Consider the following 12,488-nt stretch of genomic DNA (forward strand, 5'->3'; position numbering starts at 1 on the left):
TTAACTTGTTAATTAATAAACCATAACTGTTATTTTAGAAACTCAATTAAGTCTAATACTTCAACCTACAATTAATTAACCTAAACACTATATATATGTGTATAATAAAATGGTTTATATATTTTTTTTAATAAATCTATTTGCCCACAAAAAATTTCCAAACTTAGGTAATCATTTTAGGACCTTAAGGGTGGTGTTACCCTTTAAGTACTGTTTTAAGATGTCATCAATCAATCACAAAGTATTAACATCTTAAGACATTACTTAAGATAATCATGAAATAAGATTCAATTATGAACACCAGCCATAGATATATATCTGTAACATGCCCACGTTTGTTGTGTGTTATAAGCGAGTAACATGAACTATGTCCGTGACGTCAAAGCGAATGCCTCTGTCTTTCATATCACATGTATGGAAGTACGAATTTTATATTCGATTCAAGAGACAAATATGTCAGTTTTCTTCGCTGCAAACGTGCATTGCCGCTAGAATTTGGGCACTGTAGTCCGTGGCAATGAATAATGGTAGTTACTTGTTAACTTTGTAACAATGGGCGCATTTAGACTCAACAGCTCAGTAGCATTCAAACATGATTGATTCTAACTTATAGAATCAACAAATCAACGGCATTATTCAGTGGAAAATTTAGTAATGTTGCTCAACTGTTGAGTCTGCTAAATGTAACCATTAACAAGTAACAATAAGTAATTATTTTTTTATTTTTTTATTAAAAAATTACTAAAAGCAAGTATAGCATACTGTTACCAAGGATGAGAAAAATTACTTTATGTAACTTTTCCTATCCTTGGTAACAGTATGCTGTACTTGCTTTTTTAATAAATCTTAATCCGGAATATTAATAGACTTAATCTTAAAAGTTAATAATAGTTTATTATCAATAAAACTTATAAATAAATTTGTTTAAAATGTGTATATCTTGCAGAATAATCAGCAGCATAGTGACTTTATTGAAATGTGTCGCACGGACGACATTTGTGATATTAAACAATGTCTATTGCATACCGACATATGTAATATGGATGATGTTATTGTTTCCTGTAAAAATATATCAACCTCAAGTTTACTGGCGAATCGAAGGCCTATTTTTTCATTGGTTGTTGGCGATGGTGTCAATGTGGACTTGGTCTGCAGGTTACGACAGTAAGTACGAATAAATGAGGGTACAATTGGACAAAAATGGCTCCTTAAATTTAAAGAGAATAAACTCTTTTGTTTAACAGTAATAGAGCAAGGTGATGACATACAGAAGATTATCAGTGAAAAAACATTAGTTATAGCAAATCATCAGAGCACTGGTGATGTTCCTATATTAATGACAACATTTAATGCCAAACCAAATGTTCTACCTAATTTAATGTGGATAATGGATAGAGTGTTCAAATTTACTAATTTTGGGATAGTTTCTATATTACATCAAGATTTTTTCATTGTATCGGTAAGTGTAAAGTTTTTTCTTAAAAAGGGCAAAATTGCTAAATGTGTACCATTTATTTTTATTTTTATTTGGTACTAATTTGTATACAAATGAATTGAAAATTGTTCTAAATATTTTTCTATAATTTAAAGATAACATTTTACCTAGATGTGCGATTTATAAAATTATTAATTGCAAGGAAAACTTTCTTCTTTCTTAAGGAAACATGATATATATCGTGATTTTTATTTTATATTTTAAATTGCAATTAATTTTTATCATAAACGTAATTTCGTATTACATCGTTTTTAGCAAACATTTTTAGTTATATGTAATTTTTTGAAGCATAAAATTATATTAGTTTTTTTATTGCGCAAAAAGTATTTTAAAAATTGTATAAATTATTTTATTGTAATATACAAAATATTAAATACAATATTTTTGAAATTATTAAATTAACGAAGCTAAGTATTAGGTTATTGATAAATATATAAAAACGTTTATTTACGGTATTTATTTATAGAAAAAATGCATATATTTCTTTTATACCTTGCTTTAAATAAAATTGTGCATGCCTATAATAATTTTAAATTTATTTTTTTAGTCCTGTAGTTGTATTAAATATATTCTACAAAACTTTTGCGAATTAATAAAGGGTAACAACTTTTAAACAGATTAATTGTGTCTAATATTAAAAATGAGCACGATTAATAATTGGCCAAATCGTGCATTTATAACATTTAAGTCATATAAGATCTTTTACCATTTTTTTTATGTTTGTTTTTTTATATAAATATTTACCCAATAAAGGAGCCTCAAAATGGGCGATTTTGAACCAAAAATCGCCTATTTTGAGACCCCATGATCAAATTGTGAACTAAATTGTGGATAGCTTATGATGAGACGTAGATCACAGAAAAACTTTTCTTTTTAGCTACCTATTTTTGTTTTGAAGATGTAAAGAGTTAAAGTAGTATTCTTTATTAACCTATTAAGATTCATAGCTAGACCACAGATTAATAGACAGATAGTCAATGGTCCGGGTTAAGGCGAGATCAGCATTTCTGTACTTTTGTTATCGACAGACTTTGCCCCTAAGTTTCAATTCAAGCTATTTGACCATTATTTTATATAAAACACATTCTTCTATTAGATAAGTTGCTTATCAATTAGTTAATTGGATAATGGTGTTAATTAAACTTTAGTTAAATTAAGTTATGGAACTGGGTCTTACTTGTTTTGTGGTCAAATGGCTTGGATGCGAACCTAGGGGCAAAGTCTGTTGATAACAAAAATACAGAAATGCTGGTCTCGCGTTAACCCGAATCATTGGCTATCTGTCTATTAATCTGTGGCTAGACCATCAAGGTTTAATAAAAGCTCAATAATATTCATGGAGAACGAATTCTATAATTTATATTGTTTATTATTTTTTTGCATCAGCGGAGTACTATTTAAAAAAAGCTATGCATGTTTTTTTCAATAATTTTTTCCATAGAATCGAATGGCGTAATTAGTTTTCTTCTACAATCAATTTTTAATATTTATAACAATTAGTTACAAAATTTATTTTTATAAAGTGATTTTTATCAGAAATATTTTCTCATATTTTTGTTGTTTTTTTAATTGTTATTGTCTTATTAAGTCTTGTTGATTTAGTCATAAGTCTTAATGAATTAATTAAAAATAGTTGCTTACAACCGTTTATATCTTCGAAACAGTAAGTACGCTCAACTTGAAATTTTTCTGTAATCAATTTTTTTATAAGCTTATTTAGGTTACAACTAGGATCCAAAATTACGGACCTCAAAATAGGCAAAATTTTAGCTGTTTTTGATTTTACTCTTTGATTTTAAAATTTATTTGGAATTTAAAATTGTAAACAATTTTGTAATTAAAACTTTAATTGTGTATATTCAAGAATACAACAATTGTAGTGCTAGAGATAAATAATAAAATTGCATATTTTTGTCTGTAGATCTCTTAAATCATATCATCTTTAAAAGATATAATTATAGGAAAGTTGTCAATATTGGCATACATATCACTTTTTTTTTAAATAGTATTTTTTTAAACAAAAAAGTAAAAATACAACTTAAATATAAATTTAAAAGTTTTCTATCAGATGGAATATATTAGGTGTACAACTTTGCTTCCGCCGTTTTTTTTTTCGAAATTCGAGGTTTTATTGTGAAAAACTGGTTATACATTTACAATTTAATGTATTGTCCATCGCTGGCCACTACTTTCTTTCTGGCAGCATACGAATCTCGCGTCGAAAAAACTGATCATTTTTTGAGACGATTCACGAATCGATCCAATTTTTCACTTCTTTATAAGAACGGAAGTGCTGGTCAGCCAGGCCGTGTGTCATTGATCGAAACAAGTGATAGTCAGAGGGAACAATGTCCAAAGAATACGGCAGGTAGGGTAGGACTTCCCATTTCAACGTTTCCAAGTATGTTTTGACGGGCTTTGCGACATGGGATCGAGCATTATTATGCTGTAAAATTACTTTATCGTATCTATTGTTGTATTGCTGCCTTTTGTCTTTTTCAGTGCTTGGCTCAAACGCATCAATTGCTTTCGATACCGACCACCTGTGATTGTTTCAGTCGGTTTTAATAGCTTATAATACACTACGCTGAGCTGGTCTCACCAAATACAGAGCATGACCTTGGAGCCGTGAATATTCGGTTTGGCCGTCGACGTGGAAGCATGGCCGGGAAGTCCCTATGATTTTCTGCTCTTGAGGTTATCGTAATGAACCTATTTTTTGTCCCCAGTCACAATACGAAGCAGAAATCCCTTCCGTCTTTTCTTTGCAAGCAGCTGTTTACAAGCAAACAAACACCGTTTAACATCTCTCGGCTTTAACTCGTACGGCACCCAATTTCCTTGTTTCTGAATCATTCCCATGACTTTCAGGCGTTTTGAAATGGTTTGTTGAGTCACTCTCAATGATCCTGCCAATTCTTCTTGCGTTTGACACGAGTCTTGATCAAGTAATGCCTCCAATTCCGCATCTTCGAAAACCTTCTCTCTTCCGCTGTCATGCCGGTCTTCGACGTCAAAATTATCGTTCTTGAAGCGTTGAAACCGCTCTCAGCACGTTCTCTCACTAATAGCGGCCTTACCATACGTATTTGAGAACATTCGATGAGTCTCACCCGCAGATTTCTTTATATTGAAGCAAACTATGATGCAGACATAAATGGACTAATATTTTGATGGCGTTATGTTTACAAATGCCTAAGCTTATTGTATAATGTCTACGATCTATATTTTGACCACCACTTACCGCTACAGCTATCTATTGAAAAACGGCGGAAGTAAAGTTGTACACCTAATAATAGTTTTTATAATAGCTTCATATTCTGTAATTAATATTTTTGCAACGTAATAAAAATGTATGTTTCAGAAATTGATGTTTCCAAATTAGCATAAGCTACATTTTTCTTCTCTTCATGAATTATTTGTACGAAATATTTTTAAGTTAATGTTATATATATAAAGATTCTCAAAAGTCTTTTATTTCAATATAAAACATTTTTTAAATTAATTATACAAATACTTTATGAGCAAGATGCGATATGTGGCGCAGTAGATATGTAAAGGTTAAAATAGATTACCTATTATATAGTAGATTTTATAGAAAAAAACTTTATGAATGTTTGAATTATGCATTTTTATTTTTTTAATTATCTGAGCAGATTATGTTTTGTCAGTATAATATTTAATTTTTGAGAAATGACGGAATGCCATTTTAAAAGATGTATGTCAGTATTGACAACTTTCCTTTATTGAATTTATGAATTAAATCATTAACCTTTAACATAAAAAATCATTAACCTTTAGAGTTCCGGAATGCTCACTATTGTGGCCATTAATAAATAATTAATGTATAAAAAAAGTACTAATTTTAGAAAGAAATATGAATAATTGAATTTTGAACTTATTTTTATGTTTTATAGAGGCTTGCACGTACGTAGACACGAAAACACCAGGCAGGAAAAATTAATACTTTTCCTGCTATTTAATATCAAATAATAAACCATTAGTGATGAGCGTAAGTTGGTACCACTCTAAAGATAAAAAATCTTGAAAATCTGATGCCGCAATTGCAATCAGCGACATCAAAAACCCTCGAAAACATAAAAATTACAGTTTAAATAAGAATTTACATTAACTTTACTTTTTTGTCTCGGTCTGACCATTACATTGGCCAGGACCGACCTTGTTAACTTAGCTTGACATATTATATGAATAGTATGAATAGTATGAAGCATAAAAAGATATTATTTTTTAAATCGAAAAATACTGGGATTCTAAAGGTTAATTAATATTAGAATAGAATATTTATTACTTCAGCATGTACATTGCCAAGAAGGGACTTGGTTTACAATATTTCTTAATTAAACATTCATCTATACCTTATAATTATTTCTAATTCTATTTCTATCATCTAATCTAATTAATCTAAGTTCTTATGATACACATCTTTATATTCTATCGCATATGTTCTTGCATCATTTGTCTATTTACCTTGTCTTTTTACAATCATTTACATTTATATTTATTCTTTATCTATTTTTATACATACATTTTCTTCTATATTCTGCTATTATTGTTATTAATTCTTACTTATACGTTAACATTTTTTATCTTTTATATTTATGTTTAAAGGGCATAGCGAAATAAGCAGGTGAAATCTGCCTCCGCACTAATCGAACTCAAATTGATATCATTAGTTGGCACTCTTGAGATGTAAAATTTCCCCCAAAATTAGCTACAAAATTGCATTTTTTAGGGAGTTATGGAGGGGGAAAGAAAAATAAAAAATTTTCGAAAATGGTTGGACCGATTTTAAAAATATATGTTGTAAACATCGTTCAGACAAGTTTAAGAAAATTTTAAGTAATTTTTGCGGTAAACAAAACCCGATAAAAAAAATTTTGAATTTTTAATGAATTTTTTTCGGGGTGATATAGTTCTAAGATACCACTTTTATATTTTCACAAAAACATCTCTAGATTTTCTTCTTTAACACTTTTTTTTTTTTTTAATTAATCGGAGTGGTGGAATATGGTTAAAAATAATAATTCACACCGCGCCGCCGTGCCGCGCCGCGCCGGCTGAGCGACCGGGTCGCGGCGCACGACGATTGTTGTCATGTTGAACTTACATACTAGTTGCAGTGTTGCAATGTTTAGTTGCCAAGAAAAATTATGATATAATAATATAAAATATAATAACACATATAATATTTTCAGGACGTCTGCAGTTAGCTTATAAAACTTATCGTTTCGGCAGTTTATCACGAAGAGATTGCAGTATGTTTTTAAATTCCATATGTTCGGGGTGCTTTTTTAATGTGAGTTCTCTTGTCTCTCACATTATTTATTATCGATGTGCTTTTTTAAAGTGAGTCCTTTCGCCTCTCACATTATTTATTATCGGGGTACTTTTTTAAAGTGAGTCCCCTCGCCTCTCACATTATTTATCATCGGGATGCTTTTTTAATGTGAGTCCCTTTGCTTCTCATATTATCTTTTTGGACTCACATTAAAAAAACACCCTGATGATAAATAATGTGAGAGGCGAGAGGACTTACTTTAAAAAAGCACCCCGATGATAGATAATGTGAGAGGCGAGGGAACTCACATTAAAAAAGCACCCCGATGATAAATAATGTAAGAGGCGAGGGGACTTTAAAAAAGCACCCCGAACATATAGAATTTAAAAACGTACTGCAATCTCCTCGTGATAAACTGCCGAAACGATAAGTTTTATAGACTAACTGCAGACGTCCTGGAAATATTATATGTGTTACTATATTTTATATTATTATATCATAATTTTTCTTGACAACTAAACATTGCAACACTGCAACTAATATGTAAGTTCAACATGACAACAATCGTCGTGCGCCGCGGCCCGGTCGCTCAGCCGGCGCGGCGCGGCACGGCGGCGCGGTGTAAATTATTATTTTTAACCATATTCCACCACTCCGATTGATTTAAAAAAAAAAGTGTTAAAGAAGAAAATCTAGAGATGTTTTTGTGAAAATATAAAAGTGGTATCTTAGAACTATATCACCCCGAAAAAAATTCATTAAAAATTCAAAATTTTTTTTATCGGGTTTTTTTTTACCGCAAAAATTACTTAAAATTTTCTTAAATTTGTCTAAACGATGTTTACAACATATATTTTTAAAATCGGCCCAACCATTTTCGAAAAAAAACTTTTTATTTTTCTTTCCTCCTCCATAACTCCCCCAAAAATGCAATTTTGTAGCTAATATTTGGGAAAGTTTTACATCTTAAGGGTGTCAACTAATGATATCAATTTGAGCTCGATTAGTGCGGGGGCAGATTTCACCTGCTTATTCCGTTATGCCCTTTTTATATTTTTTATATTTTACTTTATTATTTAGTATTCTTACTCCAACTTAATTTTAATTTGTACTATTATTATAGCTCAACATATACCAGTACTGTTACAACTACTTTTGTGTCTTGTTTCTATCTCTTTATCTAATCTTTGTTTAACCTTTTTCTCCCTTTCTTTACATAATTTGCTAATTATCTCTTCTTTAACTAGCTTTTTATCGCATAATTTTCTATATACTTTAAATCTTATCGCTTTCTAACTTAACAAATCAGTCTTTAGTCTTAATGCATTTCTTATCATAGTGTTTTAAGCAGTCTTCTCCATTTTCGCAAAATACGTATTTCTATGCCGCCTCGTTCAACCAATATTTGTTTGCTTTTTCTAAATTTCCGCATCTAAACTTTATTAATGTCCTAACATCCTCTCCCTTATTTATATTATTGAAATTGTCTGTGTGTAAATATTTGGGCATCTCTCTCTCAATTCATTTTTTTATACTTTTTATGACGGTCGTTCAAGTCAAACCAGGACTTTTGAGTTTATAAAATAAAAGATTAAATATGAAGGAGTGGAAACTGCATTTATTTTTTGACATATTTTCTTGCTACATTTATACATTTATCCCAGCGTTTAACTGATGTCTGGAAAGCTTTGGCATAGAAAGACTTGTTATTACATCTGAACCATTTTAGGATAGCCTGCCTCACTTTGTCAATGCTGAAATGGTGACCTTCGAGGAACTTCTTTTCACCACTCCTTCGAGGTGATTTTCATCTGTATGGACTCCTAAAGGAGTTCCTTGGAGATCACAATTTTAGCACTAATGACGAAGTGAAACAGGCTGTCTTAAAATGGTTCAGACGTAATAACAAATTTTTCTATGCCAAAACTTTTCAGGCATTAGTTAAATACTAGGATAAATGTATAAATGTAGCAGGGAAGTATGTCGAAAAATAAATGCAGTTTCCATTTCTTAATATTTGTTCTTTTATTTTATAAACTTAAAAATCCCGGTTTGACTTGAACGTCTCTTGTATTATACTTTGCCAAACTAATCTTATTATCTTTCCATGCTCTTTGGCCACTGCTTTCTAAGAATTATTTGGTCTTCTAAATTTTTTCTGTTTCTCTTAATAGCTTCTAATTCTTTTAATTCCCAACCTAACCTATTGTAATACGATCGCGTTTCCTTACTGTACTTATTTTTCCTCCTACTTATTTCTTTTTTTCCATTATCTCTAAGTTTTTTCTTGTTGTTTCTTACCTTGTCTTCAAATCTTAAAGTTCTAATACTCCATCCTAGCTTTAACCTATTTATTCTTAGCTCCCTTAAAATTATATATCTTGGTGTACAAAAATCTAGCCTAAAAATCCATCCCACATGATTCATTATAACTTTTTCTAGCTCTTCTTTTTCTTCCCACTCCCATGTTTCTATCCCGTAACCCATAACACTTTGTACTAAATATTTAAATGATATCCACCTTTTTAAAAAGTTATTTTTACATTTTTTTTTCTTAATCCCCATATATTTTTAGCCGCCAATCTACCTTTCCTGCTTAATTCTTTAATGTGGTCTTTATAGTTTCCATTTTTTAATTTATAAAACCTAAATACTTAAATTCCTGTACCCCATCTATTTCTTTTTTTTCCAACTTTAGATATTTCTTTTCTTTTTCTACTTTTTCTATTAAAAACCAGTAGATTTTCCGCGCATAATTCTAGTTTTTTCTTTTTTATAAATGTTTTAAATGTATCTATCATGTCTAGTAAGGCTTCCTTATTTCTCGCTATTACTATTATATTATCTACGTATACTAAATTCCATATTCTCTTTCTACTTATTATTATGTCTTTTATTCCTTTTTTTTTATTTCTATGTCAAATTTTGCAATGTACAAGTCAAACAGGAGTGGACTCAAAACATACCCCTACCTAACTCCATTTTTCGTCCAGAAGCTTTTTGTATTTTCTTGCTTTGTCCTTATCTTAACTTCAGTTCCTTCGTAGATCTTTTCCAGTCTTCTTATAGTCTTTTCCTTAACCTTTATTTTCCTTAGGGTCTTCCAGAGAGTTTGCCTATCCATGTTGTCAAACGCTGTTTTTATGTCTGTGAAGAACGTGAATACTTTTTTTTTTACAGCCACTTCTTTCTGTACTATATGGTTTAGTACAAAAATGTTATCCATCGTTACTCATCGACTTTTCTTTCCTGAAACCACTTTGAGTCTTGGGCAACAGCCTCTTTTTTTCTGTTTCCCACTTCAGTCTGCTTTTTAGTATTTCTACATAGATTTTGCAAGCTGTGCACAATAGCGGTATTTCTCTATAGTTTCCCACTTTCTCAGGATCTTTTCTCTGGTACAGTGGAACAGTTACACTTTTTTCCCATTCTTCGAGCATAACACCTCTCCAGATCTGTTTCATCAGATCCACTAGTCTTTTCTAGAGTGTTTTTTTCTGCATATTTCTATACTTTTATTGGAATTCCGTCCACACCTACTGCCTTTTTAATCTTTAGTTTCTTTATGCTTTCTTAATCTTTTCCTCCTTTAGGGTTTTTTTTCGTTGCGAGGAAGTGGAAAATCTTTGTATTAGTTATCTTGAAGTTATGACTATACAGTCATAATCTCCAAGAGACCGAAGACACCCGTGCCCGTATCAGGTGCCCGTATACTTATGAAGATACATCGCCAACAATTCTACCTTCATAACCTACCCACTAAAACCCACTCCCTTAGGCTTATTTGTATTCGGTTATGTTGAGGGCTCTCCCTGGTATTGACGTTTGTCATTTTATCAGGAAGGATTCCAATGTCCTTTCTTGTTTTACCGATTTATAACGGCTAATATCTACGCAATGCTACTTAGTTTAAGCCAAGCAAGACTACTTTTGGGCACGGGCAATAAACTAACCGCGCATTTAAATTCGAAACGGGTGTGGTCAATCAAAGGCCACAATCACTCTGTTTAGCTCGGGGACAAAGGAGTGCTATTTCCCCAGGACAACCGTTCCCCCTGCATATTTCTCCTCCAAGGTATCGTCAATTTGTTTATCTTTTTTTCTACTACTGTCTACCATTTTTCTATCAGTACTTTTCAGAAGATTCTTGAAGTGGTGTTTCCATGTCGTCTTATCAATGTTATTTTTCTTCCACGTCTTTTTTCCTTTTTTTTTGTTGATGAATTTTTATACCTTAGCTTCTCTTCTTATCAATTTTAATTCCTCCTTTTCTTCTCTTTTTTCTTTTTGTTTCTTGTGTAACAGTTCTTTCATACTTCTTTTTTCCTCTAACAAGGGAACGGACAGAACTGTTCCTCACCGATTTTAATGAGCTTTGGATATGTTGTAGAACATAAGAAATTATTAGACCCATATTTTTTTTTATCTGCGTATCTTGACGTTTAGGGGTTGAAACCACCCCTCGAAAATAACGCATTTTTTCGTTTTTTGCGAATATCTTTGAAAATATAAGGTTTATGAAAAAATATTCTATACGAAAGTTTTATGGCATTTTATACTCTTTACAATAGTATATTTATATTTTTTAAAAATTTCAAATTTTTAAATTTATCCCACCCTCACCCCCTTTTTTTCAACATTTAAAAAATTTTGTAAAGACAAAAATTAAAGAGCATTAAAAGCCGAATTCACCCATATATAATAACATATGAGTTCCATCATTCTCAATTATTAGCAAAACGAAATAGTAATCTCGCGCTATAAGTGCCGCGCTAGAAGTAGTGTTGCGTTATTTCTTTAGTCGCGTCACACCCAATAACTGCCTCTTCTGCGTATATTTTTATATTAAAACAAAAATGGATTAATCTTAATTATATAATACACAACGTATTACACGATATAAAGCATAAATGTATATATATAACAAAAGTAGCATATATATACGTATGTGCTTACGTACATTTTCATTGTTACAAATGCGAATATAAATTAATATGAAGCAAAATATTTTTTAACATTTAAAACTGCAAATACAATATAACAAAATATATAATATCAAGAAAAAAATATAAAACATAAACTGCAATAACTATTTGCATAATTATATTATTTACACTATATGCACGTAGCACGATCTGATAATAAAGATAATATAAGTATATAATTTAATTTAATTTGAAGTTTGAAAATACATTTATACGGATGTATATATACATTTTGCATATGACACGGACAAATAACTTTAATATCAGTGTTGATAGAGGGACCGGTTGTTTTCGCGCAAGCGCATCACGTGAGGTTTCAATAAAATATCCATTAGTAATAGGAAGGAGATCTTTGATCGTACATCTTGCACACGACACCAATGTATAAATATAGTAACAGTGATAGACGGATCGGTTGTCCTCGCGCAGGCGTGAGATGTTTGGTCCCCATACAATTTTGCAAAAAATCTTACCAGTATTTATCAAATAAAATACAATATTTATAAATTATTCTATTTAATACGAGAAAATATACATGCGTGTTTAATATGTGAAATGTGTTTGTTTTTATAAATTTGCAAAAAAATTGTATGGGGATCAAATATTTCCTTTCTATTACTAATAAATACTTTATTGAAGCCTCACGCCTGCGCGAGAACAACCGATCCGTCTATCACTGTTACTATATTTATACGTTGGTGTCGTGTAC

General features: G+C 30.8%; 1 protein-coding gene across 2 annotated transcripts in view; it reads left to right on the forward strand.

Moving 5' to 3' along the window:
* Positions 1-12,488, forward strand: part of LOC105834820 (acyl-CoA:lysophosphatidylglycerol acyltransferase 1) — a 121,121-nt gene that overhangs the window by 40,219 nt on the left and 68,414 nt on the right. The window contains exons 2-3 of one of the 2 annotated variants that reach the window (XM_036287624.1): positions 947-1,164; positions 1,221-1,459. In XM_036287624.1, the coding sequence (XP_036143517.1) occupies positions 947-1,164; positions 1,221-1,459 (457 nt within the window). The remainder of the gene's footprint in view (positions 1-946; positions 1,165-1,220; positions 1,460-12,488) is intronic. The other variant, XM_036287625.1, reaches the window with a different exon arrangement.

The sequence above is a fragment of the Monomorium pharaonis genome, chromosome 5, assembly GCF_013373865.1.
Source record: "Monomorium pharaonis isolate MP-MQ-018 chromosome 5, ASM1337386v2, whole genome shotgun sequence".
Classification (NCBI taxonomy): Eukaryota; Metazoa; Arthropoda; class Insecta; order Hymenoptera; family Formicidae; genus Monomorium; species Monomorium pharaonis.